General features: G+C 40.3%; 1 protein-coding gene across 1 annotated transcript in view; it reads right to left on the bottom strand.

The window, feature by feature from the left end:
* The window catches only part of cacna1ha (calcium channel, voltage-dependent, T type, alpha 1H subunit a), a 107,279-nt gene that overhangs the window by 16,731 nt on the left and 68,824 nt on the right, over nucleotides 1–21,724 (bottom strand). The window contains exons 9-23 of the mRNA XM_053337730.1: nucleotides 18,808–19,346; nucleotides 15,914–16,080; nucleotides 15,475–15,669; nucleotides 10,827–10,978; nucleotides 9,865–10,050; nucleotides 9,589–9,706; nucleotides 7,515–7,670; nucleotides 6,637–6,724; nucleotides 6,207–6,490; nucleotides 4,137–4,508; nucleotides 2,091–2,194; nucleotides 1,634–1,757; nucleotides 1,049–1,117; nucleotides 658–842; nucleotides 380–506 (exon numbers count right to left, since the gene is read on the bottom strand). Of these exons, the coding sequence (XP_053193705.1) occupies nucleotides 380–506; nucleotides 658–842; nucleotides 1,049–1,117; nucleotides 1,634–1,757; nucleotides 2,091–2,194; nucleotides 4,137–4,508; nucleotides 6,207–6,490; nucleotides 6,637–6,724; nucleotides 7,515–7,670; nucleotides 9,589–9,706; nucleotides 9,865–10,050; nucleotides 10,827–10,978; nucleotides 15,475–15,669; nucleotides 15,914–16,080; nucleotides 18,808–19,346 (2,866 nt within the window). The remainder of the gene's footprint in view (nucleotides 1–379; nucleotides 507–657; nucleotides 843–1,048; nucleotides 1,118–1,633; nucleotides 1,758–2,090; nucleotides 2,195–4,136; nucleotides 4,509–6,206; nucleotides 6,491–6,636; nucleotides 6,725–7,514; nucleotides 7,671–9,588; nucleotides 9,707–9,864; nucleotides 10,051–10,826; nucleotides 10,979–15,474; nucleotides 15,670–15,913; nucleotides 16,081–18,807; nucleotides 19,347–21,724) is intronic.

Below are 21,724 nucleotides of genomic sequence, written 5' to 3' on the forward strand. Positions count from 1 at the left end.
CTGGCAGGTATGAAACATGTTGTAATCCTTTGTGGCAATTGTTGCCTGTCAATCCACAAAAAATACTTGTTTTTGCCAGTGACGGGCTCAGATTGTTACTTTAAGTGTCTGACAGGATAATGGAAAGGACCCTACAGAGGAATAAACATTTTTCTTCATCTTTCACTAGAGCCAGTCTGTTTGTTGTTGTGTCTAACCAAGCCTCATTCACACACAAAAAAGATGGGAAAATAGAGTTCAGGTTGAAAAATACTGAAGTTTCCTTTAAGTTAAGAAGGTATAAAAGCTTTGTTCTCAAGCTCAGAAAAAGCTAATGACAAAGTAGTATTATTCCTGCATGTTAAATGTATGTGTTGTGAGACTGTGATTTGCAAAATACCTGCACCCCCAAAATGCCAAAGACAATGAAGAAGGCGCAGCAGATCAGGACAATGTTCCCAATGGGTCTAAGTGAGGTGATGAGAGTCTCCACAACTAGCTTTAGTCCTGGGGCTCGATTGATCACCCTGGAACACACACACACACACACACACACACACACACATAAATACAAACATTATGTTAGTGACAGCACATGCCCTCCAGTACCTGCAGTAAGAAATACAATGACAGAGATATAAAACGAGACACACATATATTCACACATACACCATGTACCTCAGTGGGCGTAGTGTTCGTAGCAGTCGTAAGACTCTGAGGATGCCCAGGATCCTGTTTCCGCCAGTATAGGCCAAAGAGACCAGAATGTCGACCAGAGACACAAATACCAACAAACCATCCAGAACGTTCCAGCTGGACTGAAGGTAGCTTTGCTTCCCAAAGCAGAAACCATGAGCTACAACCTGGTGTTAAAGCAAAAAACACTGATCCGGGCTGAACACATTACAGAATTACAACACCATGACTCCATGATGGTAAATCTAATGAATAACTACTGAATTATTGATCCAGAATTTAAAGAAAAGTTTGCTATGTTACAAACTGCATATTTAAATAATATTGTAATAATTCATGTGATATTTTGAATTAAAAAATCTGTAATGTTTACCTTTATGGTCATCTCTGCCAGAAAGATCACAGTGAAAACATAATTGGACACACTCAGGAACACTCGCTCCTAAATGAGAGGAATGAGATTCATTTTTACCACACACGTTGGCCTGAAAATGTTACAATGCTTTTTCCCCCCCAGAGATTAGCATTAGGAAATAGGGAGGTGTCTTATATTTGAGGGCTTGACATTTCTTTATTGACAACAATACATGGACTCTTTGTATGGAGCACATATCCGCTATTGTTTTAATGCGTGAGCCTGTTTTTAAGTAAGTATTGTGAATAGTTTTAAGCCTTGATATTCATAAGCTAGTGAGTTTCTATGTATCTGTTTACAGTGTGTCTACGCAATAAATCAGCCCAAAAGGTCTACAGTCACTTTACTGTTACAGTTTTGTGAACAGATAGAAAAATGTATAGCTATCTGGCTGTTAACATTAATGTATTATTTCTGCTGTAAATAACTCCATATTGAAATCCCATACTTCAATTTGGTGAGGTGGAAAGCTACATTAGTTAATAAGGAAACGGATGACTGGAGAACACAGCTGGAATGTGTATGTGTTTGTGTGTGTCTCACCGTGCTGTGAGACTGTATATCAGGTCTTTCCAGAGCGATGGTGATGCAGTTGAGGAAGATGAAAACGAGAACCACGTGGTCGAATATTTTGTGGGAGATCACCCTTTGGCACCACAAACGGAATCTAAAACACACGGTGTCACAGATGACAAAATGATGTTAGAAGATGGGTGTGTACTTTTATAGAGTCATCTATAAAATGGTCGATTGAAGCTATTGACCAAACAATTAGCTGTAGAGGAAAGCAATAAAGGAGAAGAAAAATGAGAGAAGGAAGCCAAGCTAATTAAATAAAGAAATCAGTAGCAGGAACAAAATGAAAACAACCTGTGTTGAGTTTGTGAGAGAGAGAGAGAGAGAGAGAGAGAGAGAGAGAGAGAGAGAGAGAGAGAGAGAGAGAGAGAGAGAGAGAGAGAGAGAGAGAGAGAGAGAGAGTGAGAGAGAGACAGAGACTCACCGGTTCTCTGGAGAGAACAAGTACAGCGCCCAGTCTTCATGCTCTTTACACCAGCGGGGCTTCATGCTACGGAGCTCTTTCTTGATCCAGTAGCCAAAAGAATTCTGTAACAAAAATACATACAGTACATTTTTTAGGCTTGGAGACAGTGTGCAGGCGTGCCAATTTTTCATCATTACTAATATTATCATCAACACCAAAGCCACCATCATCACTGTCATAATGGTGATGTCAACACCTTTATTCTCTACACTGAAATCATGCAAAGATGCCTGCCACACATTAACCATCACGGCTAAAAGCAACGGCCATAATTCTGAAAATAGTTCAGTTTTCATGCAACTGTAATTTTTCTTCCCTTGTATGCCTTGTATTTACGAGATTGTCTAGTAGATTAGTAGCATGTCTGTTAAAGGGCAAATGCACAATTTTTCTCCAAAGATGGCTGTCTGAACAAAAATACAAACTGTAATCTACAAAGTTGTTAATTTCAGTATTAAAAATGTCAGTATTCTTATGTCATTCACCCGTAGCCACAACAGTACAAGAGCCAAAACATAAATATAACTGATATCATTTTTGTATGTTACTCGTTTGTTGTACTCGTTAAAATCTTGTTTAAGATCTGGTTGGATATTGCGTACACAATATTAAATCATGAGCTGTAGAGAGAGAGTGTGTTTCCCTACCTTTCTAAACAGCCTGTACTCATCTGATAAACAATACAATTCTTCAAATATTATTGCGTGTTGTATAACTTCATTGTCAAAGAACAGAGAGTGTATTTTATGACACCGGTGGTAAGCTGCATTATGAGGGATGTACAAACCACACCAAGCATTAAAAACAGTACACAGCTTAAACAGTTTCCATTGTTGCTGATGTAAGCCCTTTCACATTTAATTCTATGGGGGGCACCGTAACCAAGTGTTTTCTTGCATAAGTAGAGATGTAGATAATTGGACCATAACTCACAACTTAGCAAGTCCACAACAAGCTGGATAGAAAGTGTAGTGAAACTCATTAAAGTTTCTAATAAAATAAACAGAAGAAAGCTTAGGTGCACAGCTTCTGTACTTTAGGATTCTAATTAAAAACAGCCCAAAGTCAAGCATCACCATTTATTTGGCAGACTGCCGTTTGTGTGAGTGTGAGTGTGTGTGTGCGTGCGTGCATCTGGGAGTGTCCTTCGTTGTGAGCGTGTGTGTAAACTGGATGAAAAGATCCTCCTGCTGAGATAGCCTTGGAGACAAAATCTGTAATCCCTGACATAGACACACACAAAGAAACACATGTATATACTGTATATACACACACGTCTCAGCTAGCACGCCACACACACACTCACTGATGCATACTCCAGCATATGCACATGCAAACACACACACACACACACACACACCCAAACACACATACAGGGGCTAAGAATGTCTGTACTAAGTCTTCTGTATTCAGTGTTCCCAGAGAGAGGCCTTTTGTGTCAGTGAATTTCATGCCTTTATAAACTCAATTTGGAAGCTATAAAACCTTCAACGCTGTCGTAACAAAGGTCACCCAAAACCACCAGGGGAGTACACCCTTCTCTAGTTCACAGACACACAAGTACACACACACATTAACTCTGTGTACACAAGTTGGTTTATACCCACTGAGAAAACAATTACTGCTCAAGCCAATCAATTACAGCATAACAACTGGTATCCCTCCAGGCTTCACCATGTGAACACAAAACACACACACACACATTATAATATCTCAAAGTAAGCAAGGGACAAAGGACAAAGAAGACAACGGGGGAAATTGATGTTGCAGAAGAAGGCAGAGAAAACTGAAATAAAGTGTGCAAAAAGAGTCAGAAAGGGCAGATTAAGAGATTAAGAATTTACATAAGAGCTTCACAATCCTGCTCAGTCTTGTGTACGTTGTTGTAAAACTAGTTGCTGAGTTAAAAAAAAGGCCAGGAAGACATCAGGCCAGGGATCTATAAAGAAAACTCTGTAGGTTTTTGAACAAGTAGTTAGAAAGCTATGATTCATGGTCTCTTACATCATCGTCCAAGTCATCCTCGGGCGAAGAGTCTTCCTTAGGGTCGGAGTTCAGGTTGGGATCGTAGTTCAAGGTCCTTCCATTACAGTCCCCATATTCTGCTATTATGGAAGGGCAGAGAGTAGACGCCTGCAGTAGCTCCAAAGACCCTGGTCGTAGTCTGTTGTTTCCCCCAGCCTCCCCTTTGTCCTCCCCACTATCTTCCTCCTCTCCTCCCTCCCCAGACAGTAGGCTCTCCCTCTCTCCGCTGGTGTCTCGTCTTTTGAGGCTCGGCGCTCTTCCCAGGCTGTTCCAGCTGGAGCGGCGACTACCCCATGAGCTGCCAGACCCGCGGGGAGGAAGAGGAGAGCGCCGGCCGGGACTTGAGTGGCTCTGGAGAGGTAGAGCAAATAGGGGTAAGCACAGTGTATGTCTATGAAATGTATGTCTTTATTTGAGAGTAAGTTTTTAAAACTACTAGGCCAGTTTGGGGGGGTGGGGGCCTCATCAGAAGTTTTTCATTATATTTGAATGGTGATTAAATGTGTAAATCAACTATGAACTCCGTGAATTTTTGTTAATCCCATTGATAACAGCATGTGAATATATTTCCAGTGCAGCTTCAACAGCATTTACTACAGTAACAATAGTATCAGTATCTTTTTAGTAGTTTCATCTTTTCAGCTTTTTTCTAATGTATACTCTATTTTCTATATGAATTCCACATTGTCCAGCAAGCAGTTAATGGCAGACACATCAGTGGCAACAATTGCTGTGACTGATTGCTACATTTTCCACAGTCATGTCCTACATCACATTTTGTTAAATGAGTTAGCTTCACAGGGTTGTTCCTTCCCCCTGAGCTAACACCAGGTAATTACTGTCTCCTTATATTTCACATCCACTTCCTTGTGGAGAAAAAAAAAACTGACTCTAATTCACAACACCCTGCTTAAAAATGAGTTTGGTGTCATTGCTGGTCTTATCAATACATAGTCATTCTTTACCCTGTGTAAAAATAGGACATTTCAGAGCAGAATTAAGGGAATTGAGGCGACCTTCATGCAATTGATTTCTGGGTCACTGACGGATTGAAATATTCAAAGCCTGTGATTAACTCCAGTGTTACCACATGGGATTTGAGTCTCTGGATCTTCAGGCCCTTTGTGGTACTCCATTTGCAACACATCCTCATAATTAAAAATAATTAAAACAACATAGAAATTAATTAATTTAAAAACTACAGTATAAGTCTGAATTTCAGCCAGCAAGAAACAACCTATAGTTATGTTTATGCCATCCGGCAGTACTAGTAATGCACCTCAGAACCATCCTTAGGAGCGTAATATGCTGCTTTACAAAACTATTACAAAGCACTGTTAAAATATAATGATGTTTTATGGTATGACAACGCTGTGGTTACGGCACAAAAACATTTGTTTAGAGTCAGGGAAAGATCATGGTTTGGATTACAATTATCACTTGATAATTACTTAATTTAAGTTATGCAACCTGTATTGTCATGGGAACAGTAAACACCATGATATTCAGTCTATCAAAAAATATCTTGACTTGCGGATGGAAACATGCTACAGTAAGTGAAGTCTGGTTTACTGCAGCAAAGTCCACTTTATGTCATCTAGCTATCTAGCCATCTACAGTACCCACAGCCTCCTCCTATTAAAGCAAATTCACCTCATCAAGTTACATTATATTGATGTCAGCTGAATGGCATCACTTTCCTGGGTCATAATTACAACAGCCACTTGGTGATGTAAAGTTACAGCTGAATTTTAGACCCATACTGTAATTTTTCTTGTGAGGATGCACTGTGCATTTGGAACCATGAGATCTATATACATGGTATGAAGTTTGTTTCATTTGCCTCATCATTCCCCTCAGATAGAAAATACTGTACAGTGCACCTAAATTTATAAATGACTAAATTCCAGGTGGTGAGTGGGCCAATAAACAGTTTTAAGGTCCATTTTTTCCCAAGAGTTTGATATGACCCTGATGAAGGCTGCAATCTGGAATGACATACAAGTATTGCTGGAGCTTTGACCTTTTTAGTTTGATATGACTCACCACCAGAGAACGCTGGTCATAGGCTAAGGGATCCATAGAGGTGGAGCTTCCACGGCGAGAGTCTACATGACCAATTCCTGCTTCAGAAAAGCCGAGTCCAACTTCACCATATCGAGACACCCCCTCTCTGTACATGAGCTCATCCCCAAGGACGGACTCAGGTCCCAGAGAGCTCTTAGGAGTGGGCATCGGCGTGGCTGCTGTGCGCATGATTATGGGAGGAGCCATTGAGCCACGAGGGTCAACATGACCATTGGCTGTCATCATCAGAGAATACATCTTTAGCTCTATGGAATATGTGGAGGAGAGAGCATAATGTCATTATTGTCACTATCATTTTCATCATCATGTTTTTACAGTTATTTTGTCATAATTTTGGACAATCCGGGAAAAAAACTGATCAATTGAATGTATTCTCTCTCATTTCACCTACCGGTGTCTCTGAGCTGTTCTACCTTCTCGTCTTCCTCGAAGTTGTCCGATTTCTTCTCATCATCTGACTCTGACCGATTAGCATCACCCTATAACACACAGTCTTAGAAATTAGCTTCTTTTTTTGTTACTGTTTTTCTTTCCAATTTTCCTCTTTTTGTGGCTGGAGATGCACTATATACCTGCGGCACATATGATAACTGGATTGGATGAGGAGGAATTGATGATCAATATTATCAGCAGGTGAAGTAGGGACTGGTTATAATCTTTACAAGCAGTGATCCCTTACATGATGTGACACTTTGGTAATTGAGAGTACAGACCTGTAGCCCCTAAATGGCTCTGTAGGGAGTTAATTAACAGCAAGACAAAGCCCTCATATGGGTGCAGATGAAAGATGCTGTTGAGAACTGGACATGAATCTTTACTCTCCTAGTCCTGGCGTAAGTGCCGCAATTAGAATAAACCAATTTTTCAGATTGTTTGTCTCTATTGTTTGAAGACTATATGCAGACAATCAAAGAAACAGACAGAAGATGAATAAAAAGTATATGATTGATGACAATAGCACATAAAATTAGTGCAAAATATGCAGTGTTAACTCAATTCTAGCTGGCAGTCAGAGGACAGAGCTGTGCCTCTTGACAGCCGAACTGAAGTACGCAACTGGATTTCCAGTGATATTTCCTCTATGGCACCTCTCCAAAATACCAAAACACCAAAGAGAATCCCACCCAGTCTGAAGGAAAATTTTTATGTGGTACACTTACACACAAATAGAGCCCTATATCTCAAAGTATACCTATTTCTAAAAACAAATAATTTACTAAAATTAACTTAAAAGCATTTTATGCAAAAACCAACATATGTCGTTCTCACCTCAGCCTGGAAGCCCTCAACCAAGATGGCCACTAGTAAATTGAAGAGCACATAGTTGCCAAATGTCATGAGAGCAACAAAGTAGAGAGCCGCCCATGGGGAGGTAGAGGCCATGCCGTTATACAACACCACATTCCAGTCCTCCTGGGTGAGAATCTATAGATTGGATAAAGCACAATAACAAAGACAGAGATTTAGGCATAAATACAGGAACAGGTGTAACAGAAGACAAGGATAGATGCAGAAATAGAGGTAAGAAGGTAAGAAGGAATGTGATGGATAGTCAAAAAGCAAGAAAAAAGGAGCATCCTGGTAGCTCAGTAGTTATTGTTGTATCCATCTGTCTTTCCTTGTTTCTAGTCTTACACTTTTCTGCCTAGTATGCAATAAAGGAAAAATATGTCCAAAAAATTATTTGTTTGAATAAAAAAAGGGGCCCAAAAAGACAAGATAATGGTAAAATGAAACATGAGTGTAATATGGATGTAGATGAGGGAAAAGGTAGTAAAGCCAAGAGAGGCTGAAGAAAGGAAAGCACTGAAAGGGAGACAGGTGGAAAGGCAAAGAAAGAAATGGAGCATTATTAGCTCTTACAGTTCTCGTGGGTTCTGTATGCTTTATAAAACGCAGTGCTGAGCTGCTTTTATTGCCATCATGCCACATTAATTCAACACATACACATAGGATTACTAAAAGATGACATGCAAAGTCTATGTAGGTGTGTTTATTATGTGTGTGTGTGCTTGCATATGCCAGTGTTTAAGTCAATGTGAGTGATGAAAGCATTTAAAACTAGGACGGTGTTCATGATGCAGCATGAAAGCTCACTCTATCTCTGCCCACTCATTAAACCCTGTGGTTGGAAGGAAGTTCATTGTGCTGCCTATGTGTATATGTGTGTTTGTACATATGCACGAGTGTACAGATGTGTGTGTCATATAGCATTTTCCCAGAAAACTAAAGTATACTGTGAGCATAACTCCTTCATATTACAGTCAGTTCTGGATAAAATGCTTCCTCGGCATCTCGCTCCTACACACACACACACACACACACACACACACAAGCATCTGTGTTCTACCTTTCTGCTGATGCATCCACTACAGAAAAGAGGACAATCTATCTGGAGCAATTGAACAATTTCTCCACACAGGAAGACCAAGAAATAGAATTGTGAGCTAGAGAGACGGTGGGTGTGCATAAGCAGAATGTCTCCTTTGACAGCGTTTGACTAATGAGCAGAGCTTGGCAGTTAAGTTTGGCACACATAAATACACATAAATACACATACACATAAGGACACTCTAGGCCAAGCTTGACATTTTGATTTGGGATGGCCATGTACTGTAGCACACGTGGCCTTTGTTGGAATAAAAATACACCTTAAGTGGATACATAGAGTATTAACACACTACCAAGAGTATCTATTAAAGGTATATTGTGTGAAATGTATGATATTCTGGCTTCCATATCCCACTGTCATACAGTACCATCTGATCAATCATCCATGGGTTCAGTCACATTTTGTTTGAGTTCTAGTTTTGGAGGGAAGCCAGTTATATATCTGTCTTGCCGCAGAAAAGGTTTTCAGATGATTGCATGACTGGCAGCAAGATCTTTACCACAAGTTCAAATAAAGTGGCAGACAACTAATTTAAGCTCCACTTTAGAGCAAATCCTGTCAGCTGTAAAACATTTTTTTTTTCTGTGACAAGTTGCTGTTGAAGTGTTAAACATGTTTCAAGAAATAGTCCAGCAACATAACCTCCTACAATTTTTCATTGTTATTTTTTGCATGCATTAAACAAACAAGATTTAACATGTCAGAGTTTCAATATGACATAGCCAGACTAGCTGAGACTCACTGTTTCTTGTCTATGTTGCTTTGTTGCTAAGCTAACTAGCTGCTGCTGATAGCTTTATATTATATTGTACAGACAGACTGGCATCAATCTCCTTATGAAACTCTTTGCAACAAAGTAATATGAAGCAATACACATATTTCTCTAAATGTCAAAGTATTTAGGTCATCTGTAAAAACACTAAGAAACTGGGAATACAAGAAAAAACTAACCTGGAATACAGTGACGATGGCCCAGAGTAGAGTGTCAAAGTTTTTGCGGTCAGGGATAGTGTCTCCAGTATCTGTCTGAAGACTGAATTTACAACCAAACAGATGCATACCCAGTATACTGCAGAAAAGGAAAAAAAAGTGTCACCATTATAATTTATTTCATCTTTTATAATATAACTAGAAAATGTCATTTTTGCATTTGTAATTTCCTGCAATATTGCAAATGTCTGCAAATAGACAGATGTGTGCGTGTGTGTCTTTTGTATGTGTACGTACCTGAAAGTGAAGATGAAAAGCATCAGCAGCATGCAGAATGTAGCAACGTTGTCCATGGTTTTTATTAGCACTACAAGTTGTCTCTTCAGGGCAGGTAAGAAACGAACCAGCTTCAGAACCCGGAGCAGACGAAACGTACGCAAAACTGACAACCCACCATCTGCTTGCCCAATTATCTCCCACACACTGAGAATCACAAACAGAGTGCAGAGTTACCAAAGTCTGATAGTGTCATTTATCTCCATTATAATGTAAATAATGCAGTTTACCTTGACTGTATATCTAAGTATGCATAAACATAACCTTGCTCACATTCAAAACAGCTTGAATTGCCGTTGTTCAGTAATAGAGATAGTCTAAAAACAATGCATATTATATTATTATCATAAGTATTGTATGTATTGATGCCACTGCCATCACATTGTCAGGGGAAGAGAGATAAACACATATATTGTATATTCAGCCTAACTCAATACAATATGTGGAACATGTTTTGTTTTGAAGATGACCAGTTTGAGCAAATATGAAAAGGTAGTAAAGGTCATTTTTCTTGTAACACAACCGTATATTTCAGACCCCCTGATCTGATATGAACTCTATCAAAATAAATGACAGCCATGCAGCAAACCTTGACTTACAACAGGTCTAAGAATCTGCTGCTGCAGCAAGCGAGGCTGCAGCCGTGTGATCTATCATGAATGTGTCAATCTTAAGTATTGTAAAGATGGATGCTGCGGCAGTGAACCTGACACCTGAATCCTAATGACTGACAGGCTGGAAAAGAAATAAGAGCAGGGGGTGGCTCTAAATCTAAGCTTAGCTGTAGTTTTGTTATGAAATATATGTTGATTGGAGGCATAGTTTTAGTGTCTTTGTATTTGTGCGCTGAAGTTTAATTAGGCTATATATTATTCTGAGCAGACAAAATAATAGATGAGGATAAAGATCAGACTGGCGACTACCTGATGATAACGATGATGCTGTCAAAGATGTTGTATGGGTTCCTGATGTATCCAAACAAGCCAAAAGCCAGCAGCATGAAGCCCATCTCCAAGACAAACATACTGGTGAAAACGATGTTACTGATCTCCAACACATCAGTCAGCTCCTCTGGCTGGAAGGACAGAAGAGGGAGGGAGAACAGGAGGGGGAGCGAGAGAGAGAGAGTGATGGGGAGATAAAGAAAGAGGTAGAGAAAAGCAGACAGAGGACGGTGATAAATTTGATGAAGGCAAAAAGCAAGTAAGGTAGAACAAAAGGAGTTAATATCTCCACTCTATTACCCTAAAGCTAGAAAACCCTTTTGGTCTTTGTGCCCTGAACTGAGACATGATCAATCAAGTCCAGAGCTGCAGTCAGGCTCAATCCATCAAATAGCACCAACAGCACCGCTGATCTACTCCACTTACTTCAGAGTAGAGTCAGTGATCCAGCAAATATTTATCTGAGGCCCTCTCATAAAGCATGCAGTCCTTTTATTTATGGAAAATGCAGCAATTTTGTGCTCTGTTAAACGCATTATAGGCCTGCATACTCAACTTTTCTTTATGGAAATGGTTTGGCAAAAGGAAAATCAGAGACCTAAATATGTGGTAGGTGCATGTCTTCGTGCCCCAGCTTTCCAAACATACCATACTCAATATTAATCTAATCCCCGTCAAACCGAGCATAAATGGTTCCAGAGACTGTTTCCAAAAGTCCATCCACCTCACAGTTTATCACAAGCTGCAAAGGAATGCACAATTAAATTTATGCAACACCATTATTATGATAAATTTATCAGAGTGGATATTTGTCAATTGTCCATCATGAGATATCTTATATTTCCTTTTTTTATTACTCTCCTATACAGTATCACGATTCCTTGGTGACACATAATGAATTATAATGATTTCCTTTCAAAACCATAAATTATTATACTCCACATTATGCAGCACATTTTATAAAGCCCTTTAGCCTTTGATCAACAGTTTTACTCTCCCGTCACATGAGGCAAACTCATTAAAACTAATTGTGATTCTTTTCATCTGGGGATCAACATGCCTAAGGCCCAAAGCCCATTTCGTGGCCTTGCCCATGGTGTGTAAAAGCAGGTAGACTATATTCTGGTATAATAAACACACTGATGAGATTAATGTATAAAATCCCAGGTGTCTTGCTCTATCAGCACCTGGCAGGAATGCTCAGTGTTGCCTTTGTGTTTGCTGTTGTCCTGCATAATAATATATGTAAGCTGGAACTGTCAGCTCATTATGCAAGAACTCTACATGAAAATAAAATCATCTGTATTCATGGTGACGATTTCAGGGGGCAAATATTTTCCAAAATGAACACTGCGTTCTCTTGTGTGTTCAAAAATACCAAATACAGATACACAATTCAAGCAACTAATGCATCTGCCTGGAATTCTAATATAAGTGAAGATCATGGTTACAGATAGAGGGCACTATTGTACACAGCACTGACTGCCCTCCTCACCTCACCTCCTCCCACTCTAAACATACACATACACCCACACACAAACACAAAGCCCCCTGCGATGCAAACGACAACTGTTTCATAGACCCCACTCAAGTATATAAGGGCTAAGAGTGTTTCACAGTGGAAAAGCTACATTTGAGTGGAGCATCACTTTAACGGTCCTGGATCTCTCCTGAATGGCAAACTGATTTAGTGCACAGCTTTTGTATGTCTTTCAGTTTTACAGATATTTGATCATTTGTTGTTACCGTAACAAAATTTATGACCATATGATTTACTGTATTAATGAGCTTTCCAGTTCTTCAATGTGATTACCAAAACAGACATCCTTACACACACACACACACACACACACACACACACACACACACACACACACAGAGAGAGACACACATTTGCACAAACACACAGTTTGCCTCAAGTGAACGTATCATCTAGGTCAATATCAAACCAATCCACTGGTCAATTACAATTACTAGCTTCATGGTAGTTGAAAAGAAACTAGACTAAATTTCATCATTTTAGCTGATGAGCTATTGAGTTAATTGGAACAATTGTGCTCCTTGAAAACCAAAGCACAAATGCCTGTGCAAAAAAATAAACAGACACGAAAGTAATGTCAGGGGACTTGAGTGTGACCTGTGGTGTCCTGCACGGTGAGGAAAACAATGCCATATTTTTTTTTTAAAGCGCTGGACAGACGAGAGCTGTTTTTTTCAAATTGTCAGCCAGCACATAAAATCTGTAAAGCACTTCAGCAAAGCTTTGACAGACCTCTTAGCCAGCTATTCTATCTTAAGCACCCAGTAGCAGACACAAATACATTATAGTGTTTAACAGTGGACTATAGTGGCATTTTTATTAGCTTTGTGCCTAACTGTCTGCACAGTTCAGTGGAATGGAAGAGCATACTGTGGACGTGCAGGGCAATCATTTCCATACAATTCTACAAAATGGTTTTAATGCCTGCTAGAATTACAAATGTATCTTTACTTACTACTTTATAGGCCGTTAAGAGGAAAGAGTGCATTGTGGCCCGACATGGTAGCTGAAGGTGTCAAGTGCTCAATAATTCAATAAGATGATGGCATGGTTTTCTCTGGTTGCTGATGTAAAAAGACTCATCAAACTGATTTATGATTCCTGTTTCAGCTGATGAATATGTGACGCACAGCAGGGTGGAAAGAAGCAAGAGTTCAGGAGCTGGTGTAGTTTAAAGGTTTTTGTTGTGGTGCCAATGAGAAAAAAAATGATGCCACCAATGTGTCCTTGAGTTGTCATCCCATGATGCACTTTATCTTATAGCAGCAGTTTCCATAAGATTTCCATGGCCATTAGTGACTAAGTGGTTTCAAAACTAAGAAGAGGCTTTTAACCATATGTCAATATATTTTATGTAATGTACCATGATCCCTCATGTGCATTCTGAACAATTGCTTGAGACGTTGCTTTCCACTACCATCATTATGTTTGTCAGAGCAGGTGATCAATCCAAATTAAATATTGTCTCAGTTCCCTGAAGAAGATATTTTATGTGTTTGTGCACAAGAATACAATTTTGCATATGACCTTGCCTTGAAATATATGTGTCAGAAAATCACACAAGGAATCAAGGGATAGTCTTCATTATTAAGCAAGGCACTAACATAAAAACAATCACACACTTTAATAATGCAAATCTCAGCATATGCAGCATCTTATAGTTTATCATGTGTTTTAGATTTAAGTCACATCATCACAGCAGGGAAAAGTATTTTCAGTAATATTCCATCTTGAACCTCACAGACATCAAAAACCACAGATGGAAAATGCCTCAATAACTTGAAACCTGTTCTGTCCTCACATATTTGTTTAACACACATTTAAGAATGTGTGTGAAGGTATGTCTGTTTGTCTTGTAATGCTTCTTTTTTAAAGGCAACATATCAGGTCCTTACACTACCCGTTGTATCTTTTAATGGTACATTATACAAAGTTACCTTAATGATGACCTTAATTGTGCATTTCTTTAAGTTTGTGTCAGGTGAGGTCTCTTGCTTCCGTGTAGATTTGAGAATAGCAATCTGTTATCATTATCATCTCCCTCTGTCTCTTCGTATTTCTCTGTCTTTTTTCTCTTCCTGTCTGCCTCTCTTTCTCTCTCTACACACACATGCACACACACGCATACACACAGTCTACTCTATGCCTCCTACATGCATATACCTCTTCACACACACATACACTCATAGTCTCATAAAGTTTAGCTAGGTATCACACAAGGGGGATGATGAGTACTGAGGGGGGGGGGGGACTCTTACGTAACACTTCGGTCTGTGTACGTGTGTGTGTGTGTGTGTGTGTGTGTGTGTGTGTGTGTTATTGGCCCAATAAGGATGTGGCTCCCTCAGTCATTCTAATGTTTATACCACAAAGATAGAAAAGCGCACACACACACACATATCCCCTAGAGAGGGAATTAGAGGAGCGGGAGGCAGACAGAGAAAGGAAAGGAGGGAATGGACAGTGTGTGTGTGTGTGTGTGTGTGTGTGTGTGTGTGTATGCATGCACAAGAATCTTATCTTTGAATTTTTATCCATTTCTGGTGGGAAAAGAAAAGGTCATGCGAGTGTGTGTGCATATATAATACATTTAGTTGGGTGTCAAAACCGTAGATGAATGCGTCTAGTGCAATCACACACATTTGTCTCATATCACGTCTGCCCCATGGTGGACAACGGGAAGGGGGGATGGTGCTATTAGGCCGATACTTCCCAGATGTTGGCCGCAAGGGGTTCACTAGAAATATAATTCTGGAGGGTTTGTGATAGTGCCTTGGTGTGTATTTGAGTGTAAGAAAAAGGAAGAGGTGTGGGTGCTGCTCCCACACTCCTTCCCGCCTCCTCCTCCTCCACTTGCGCTAATTTCCTCTTATTTATACTCTCAGACAGCTAAATCAAATTTTCACACACAAATGACTTGTCTGATAGCCAACAGCCCTCATAAAACCACTTGTTTAAAGTTAGGCATATCCCACTGAATTCTGAACCACTAATCCGAACTGTTTAAGTCACCCTATGTTGCACAGAAACAACCCTAACCCTTCAGAAAAACTGAAGAAAACAGGAACCAGTTCTCCTCCCTCTTACCTGCTCATGGTATTCTATCCCCATGCTGAGAGTATTGACAAGGATGGCGATCATGATCCCTCGGTTGAAGTATTTACTTTCCACAATCCTCTTTAGTTTTTCCCTGAAGCCTACCCAGGCCCGAACTGCTCCGTTCCTGTACTCCACGACCACCCGCCGTTTGCTCCGACCTCGCCCACCTCTCAGATCTCCTGCCTAAAGGTCAGAGAGTGGAGCCATTTAAAGAGAGACAACAAAGGTGACAATGCTGATTTAGGCTTTTTTAAGTGTAGTTTAAGAATAAAATCATAAAAAAATACAGAAACTATAAATAATTGCATTTTCATATGAACTGTAATAAGTTCACTTTCAAATGTAACTTTTTTTGCCCCTACAGTACCAAAAGCTTCATTATCACTGTTTCCCATAATCGTATGTAATGCACCCCACTCATCCTCACCTGGGGGAAGTCATGCAGGCCATCAGCTTCTCCCCTGCCTCCCTCCAGGTCTCCCAGTTCCAGCTCCAGAGTTTCCAGGCTGCGGGCACACATAGGGCAGCTGAGCAGTTCCAAGAGCAGAGGGCTGGGCACCACGCCTGCCAGCTGGTACAGCAGCCTCTGGCGACCTGAAGAAAAATTGGTTAGAGATGGTCAGACATCACAAAGGAGTTGTTTTTGCCAGACCTCATGTGCTGCTGTTGTTTATTTGGCTTTACTTTACAGAACAAACAAAAGTTTTGTCATCAAACAGTGAAAGTAATCCTTGTGATAAAAATCATTGTACAGCCAGATGTAAGCCTATGGTGCACAGTTTGTTCTATGGGGGACAATAGTTTCATTTCTTCATGGTAACATACACCAATTTCTATTTAAATATCTCATTATTAACAATATTAAATAAAGATAAACAATATCTAAGAACAGTCACATAGTCATACTGAGATCAGAGTTCATGTATTTAGTTTAAAAGTTCTGCTATGTCTTTTACAGCTTAGTTTTATACCAAAGTTGTGCCAATAAGTAAGGTAAAACACTATGGGCCCTATTTTAATGATCAATAGCGCATGGCGTGAAACGTGTGGCACAAGTGCCTTTGGGGCGTATCCAAATCCACTTTTGCTATTTCAAAGGCTGAAAAATGGTCACTGCACCAGACACATGGTCTAAAAGGGTCGGACCTGACTCCCCTCATTTTGAGATCAACATGCTCATAGGTGCACAGACTGGTGCAAGTGCATTTGCTATTGAGACAACGTGGGCACAACTAACAAAGACACATGCGCCACGCCTGCCATCCGCTGTGCGCCGACCGCAAGATGGGGCCCTAAGTGTGCGTTTGTGTGAGGAAATAAGGAAATAAGAAAAATACAACAACAGAGAGAGAGGCAAAGACAATGAAAAATGGTATATGGTTTTATATAGAGGGCTTTAAGTATAGAACCAAAACAAGCAGGTTTTGTTCAGCAAGCTCGCCCACAGATCCAGGCCGACTCTTCTCACCCTCTGTTCTCTGACTACAGTCCCCCAGCCTCTTAAAATCAATGGAGGGACTGCAGAGCACATCTGAAAACTAACAAGCAAAACATGCAACACTTCTGAAAACATAAGCTCTTCAAAAGCAGCTTTAGCAGCACATTATGTTGTTTACAACTCTATTTAATACCTCAAGCTATAAAAAGGCTTGCGATAGTTGTGGCCGCATTTCATTGTCTTTGAAAATATCTTGAATGTTGTTGCTATGAAAACATTTCCATGTCTATTTATCTATGGGTTGACTCCCAACTCTTCACAGTCTGTTTGCGTTCTCACAAATTCCAACCCAACATTACTTACTTTTATTGCATTAGGTTAGATTAGATTACATTTACAGTAAAATTAGATTTGAGTGTAACAGACATGAAAATGTTGGTGCTCTTGCTGTATAAAAGGAGCTGTTCAACAAAAAAAAAACAGGATACAAACTCTAATCCCATTATGTTATAAAACATAGCTGAGATTGAGTCATCTGACAAAGATGAAAGCAAACATTTAGACACTTGTGACTGCATCAAAAAAAACTAAATATCCAGAAATGTCTGACAGACTGGAGACTACATTTGCACAATTTATTATGAAAGCACACTTAACATTTACACATTTAGATTTTACTCCAACTGCAAACCATTAAATTAGCATCAATTTACGTCATTTTTAAATTACTGAATGTCTGATATTCAACAAACAGCAGAAGAAGATGATTCAGATTGATTGAATGCATATCAGAAGTGTTTGTTTGTTTTTTTCTTTGTTCTTTTTCAGCTCTTATCCTCATCAACTTCTTTAGGGCTTACTCCTTAATTTATCACGTGTCACACAGTAACTCTTCACACTCCAGCAAGGAACTAATTCATGTGTGGTTAATTATGTTTGGGGTGTCGGCTGCCAGCAGTGTCTGAGTGAGCATGTGTATTTGTGTGCAGTTTGTGTGTGCCGCTATTGGCGTTCTCAAACCAATAGTACAGAACAGACAAGTCTATCGTATAGCTGCTGCTTTTTTTTCATGCACAAACCAGCATGGCTTTATGTTGTTGTCTCATCTCTGTCTGGGCTCTGTCCTTTTCTCTCTCTCTTTCTGCCACATGCCGTTCCCCTGCTACCCTCTTTTTTCCCCCTGCTCCCTCCTCTCTTTTTCCTCTATTGATTTCATTTAGTTTTTTCTCTATGTCTCCCACTCCTGTCCTCCCCCTTTGGATCTAAATCTTTCAAACTTTATTCCTCTATGCTTGACTCCATCTGTTTCTTCTGTCATCTTCCACGTTTGTGCTACTTTACACTGCCTACTTTTCCTCCCCCCCGCCACCCTCTGCATACCGTGTTGATTTCCTCAATCCTCCCCTTTATCCACCTCTCTGCATGGATAACTGTAACACTTGAGACATGGATTTTCTGTCAGAACTCTCTAAGTGCTTCTTGAGACGCATAGGCACACACAGCAGACGTTGCCTGAGGCTACCTCAGGTCAAACTTGGGAAGAGGACAGAGGTGCATGCAAATGCAACAAGGCTCAAGGGGAATCCACAGCACGGTGTACAGAATGTGACGGGGAATGGAACACAAAAAAAGGAGTATAAAAAAGACAGGAACAACATTTTTCTAATGTGTGTTTTGGTGGAACTTTTGAAAATTAGTGTTCCAATAAGAGGATTAACAGGTTTATTTTTGATGGCTTGTTTGATATGGTTGGTATGTGGCTCAGGCTATCACTTGGTTATCCTTGGCTTACTCAACCTAACTCAGGATCTTCTCAGTATTATAAATTAGAATATGATATGTATAAAAATCTCAAGTGTGTACATGTGCATGTGTCCTCTTACTGTGCTGTCCCATGAGCTGGTAGAGCTTGTTCAGTGTCTCTGTGTGTTCGGACGCCGGGTGGTTTGGTGGATGCCGATCTGGACTGCGCCCGCAGTGCTGGGAGTGGGGGGGTGGTGTCTTGCTGCTATAGCTGCACACAAAAGATGGCAGAATGGTCGGGTAGTTCATCCCCCCATTCAGTCTCCCGAGCAATGCCCCCATGCCCTGGGTGACAACAGATGGATTGCCGCCGCTATTTCCGTTTGTACTTCCTCTCCTTACAGGAAGTGACTTCATTTCCAGCTCCTCCACTCCTCCGATATCTCCCTCTCCATGCGCGGACTCAGTGGTCGCCACGATCGGTGTGTGCTGCCCCCCGTTGCTGAGGCGACAGTGCTGGTGCTGATGGTGCTGCAAAAGGTTATGGATTGGTCTCAGCCACAATGGGTTCCCTGGGCCTGCGCCAACACCGCCTCTGCTGGAGCCGTGGCCATGTCCATTGCCCCCACCGTTGCTGCCTCCGCCACTACCATTCGGATTCACCTTTTTACGCCTTTTGCTGTTCAAAGGACAAGAAACAATATTAATGATAATTAACTGAGCATGGATAGAGAAGTGATTATTCCTGGTTTATATGAAGTTGTAATATTGTTCTTCATGTCCATGTGTGTGTGTGTCAATGTATGTTTATGTATGAATTCCTTAGCAAATGTGTGAACTCAGTTTAGAACCCAGTGTAGCTCAGTGCTTCTTAAAGTGTCGCCCATAGCCAGGAGGTCCATGAAATGATTTCCTGTACATTTTAAAATTGTATGTATCTACATATGAGGACAATTTGTGCCAAACTGCGCAATAAAAGAAGCATATTGTGTCCATTACTTCCACATTAGCTTTGGGCCGATAGAAACTCTTAAAAGATTGTGACACATCACGTCAATCTGTCATGAATCACTAACTTCACTCTGGGCGCAACAAACTGTTCTTGCTGCTGGTTAGCTTGGCTTATTAGCCAGATAACTAGCTGGAGAGCATGAAGAAAAATTTGAGTTAGTCCATACTGCCAAGTGACACTAAGCCCAAACTAGCTAAATTGAGAGAATATGATGACAGTTATGTCAAGTCTTATTTCAGCAATGAAGCCAGCCAAGCTAAAGTGACATATGATTACAAAGCATGTGGAATACGAGGGCAAAACTAAATATTTTTTCCTTCAAAAGAGCAAGAAAATATGGATGGTGAACCTGACCACTACTTTAGAGAAAGCACAGAAGGCTTCTTATTTGGTGGCTCAACAGCCTGCTAAAAGTTAGAAGCCACACAGCTGGAGAAGAAATCGTACTTCAAGTGGAGGTTGAAATGTGTGAAGTTACACTTGGGACAGAGGCAGATAACAAATTGAAAGCTGTACTTCTCTAAACATAGCTACTTGATAGATTGCTTTCCTGTGAGCAATTTTCTTTACAGTGGGACAAATCAAGAGACATTGCCAGTGTGGCTCCACTAATTGTTTTGGTTCACTGATCTCTTCTGCAAAGAGCTGCCTGGGGTTGAGCTGGGAATCATGTGTGTCCGTTTATACATTTGATGTTGTAGTGATGACAGCCAAAAGAGTAAGGTTACTGCACCAATAAGGCCGTCAACCCAAAGGTTATGGCTACATACTGTACGCTGCATTAGCAAGTGCTCACATCCAAAGGCATGGAACCAGACCTTCACTTTGTTTTGAACACAGTTGTGACTGCAGTTTATTTTATGAAGTCAAGGGCACTGCAGTCACATTTGTTTGGACAACTTTGTAGGGAGATGGATGCTGGGCATGACACACTGCTTTATCACTCTTAAGTGTGGTGACTCTCTCATTGTAAAGTTTTGCAGCGGATGTTTGAGCTATGCATTGAGATGTTTATGAGAAAGTACAAATCCGACATTGTACCAACTTTTTTTCTAATCTGTTCGTACATCAAAATTGGTCTATCTTGCCAATGTATTCAACAGTCTCAACCCCCAAGGAGGCTATGCATCTATCTTGGAAGTCAGTAATAAAAACACAGCCTTCATGAAAGAAACAGAGCTATGAACAAGAAGGATACAAGATGGAGTAACAGACATGTTCCCCAAACTACATTTTTTCTCCACACAAACAACCTGTCTGTGGCTATAGTGAGGGATGCAGCCACCTCTCACCTCACTGTACTGAGCGAGCACTTCATTACATACTTCTACAATGTGAACACCGCTACCCAGGCCTGAGTGCCCGATCCCTTTGCTACAGCTGCAACAACAAGCAGCCTTACTGGTAAGTCAAAAGAGGAGCTGTTGGATTTATACTGTGATAGGACATTGAAGGCCTGATTCCAGGATGTACCTCATGCAGACATTGGCCCTCCCTCTCACATGAGTATTGTGATTTCTTTGCTAAGGCTATATGAATACTGTTAACCTTTCCTACCACTTACTTCTGTGAGTCATTGTTCTTCACTTTGACCGCAATGAACTCTAAGTACAGGGCTCGTTTGCATGTGGATAATGATGTTAGAGTCTGCCTGTCATGTATCACTTCAAGAATGGAGAAACTGTGTACCGAGAAAACAGGCTAACTAATTTAAGGCTCACCAATTGAATTATTGTGAATTGTGTCACCTAAGAATGTGATGTAGCCTCATAGGTCTAATTACTAAGATGTGTTCTGTAACACTTTTATGATAATATCTGTTATGATTTGTTCAGACCTCTCCAGTCCATTATTTTAAAGCTCTTAAAGCTTGTTGAATGTCAGCTTTAAAGTGGTCATTTGAAATGTCTTGGTTTATTTAGACTATGCCAGTCTTGCTAATGTTCATTTTCTGAAAGCTTTTAATATCAATTACTTGAAAATGAGAAATGCTGTCTAGTTGAGTCTAAATGCAATTTGAGTGAAACAGGATTGAAGTAAAAACG

The sequence above is a fragment of the Scomber japonicus genome, chromosome 18 (genome assembly GCF_027409825.1).
Source record: "Scomber japonicus isolate fScoJap1 chromosome 18, fScoJap1.pri, whole genome shotgun sequence".
NCBI classification, from domain to species: domain Eukaryota; kingdom Metazoa; phylum Chordata; class Actinopteri; order Scombriformes; family Scombridae; genus Scomber; species Scomber japonicus.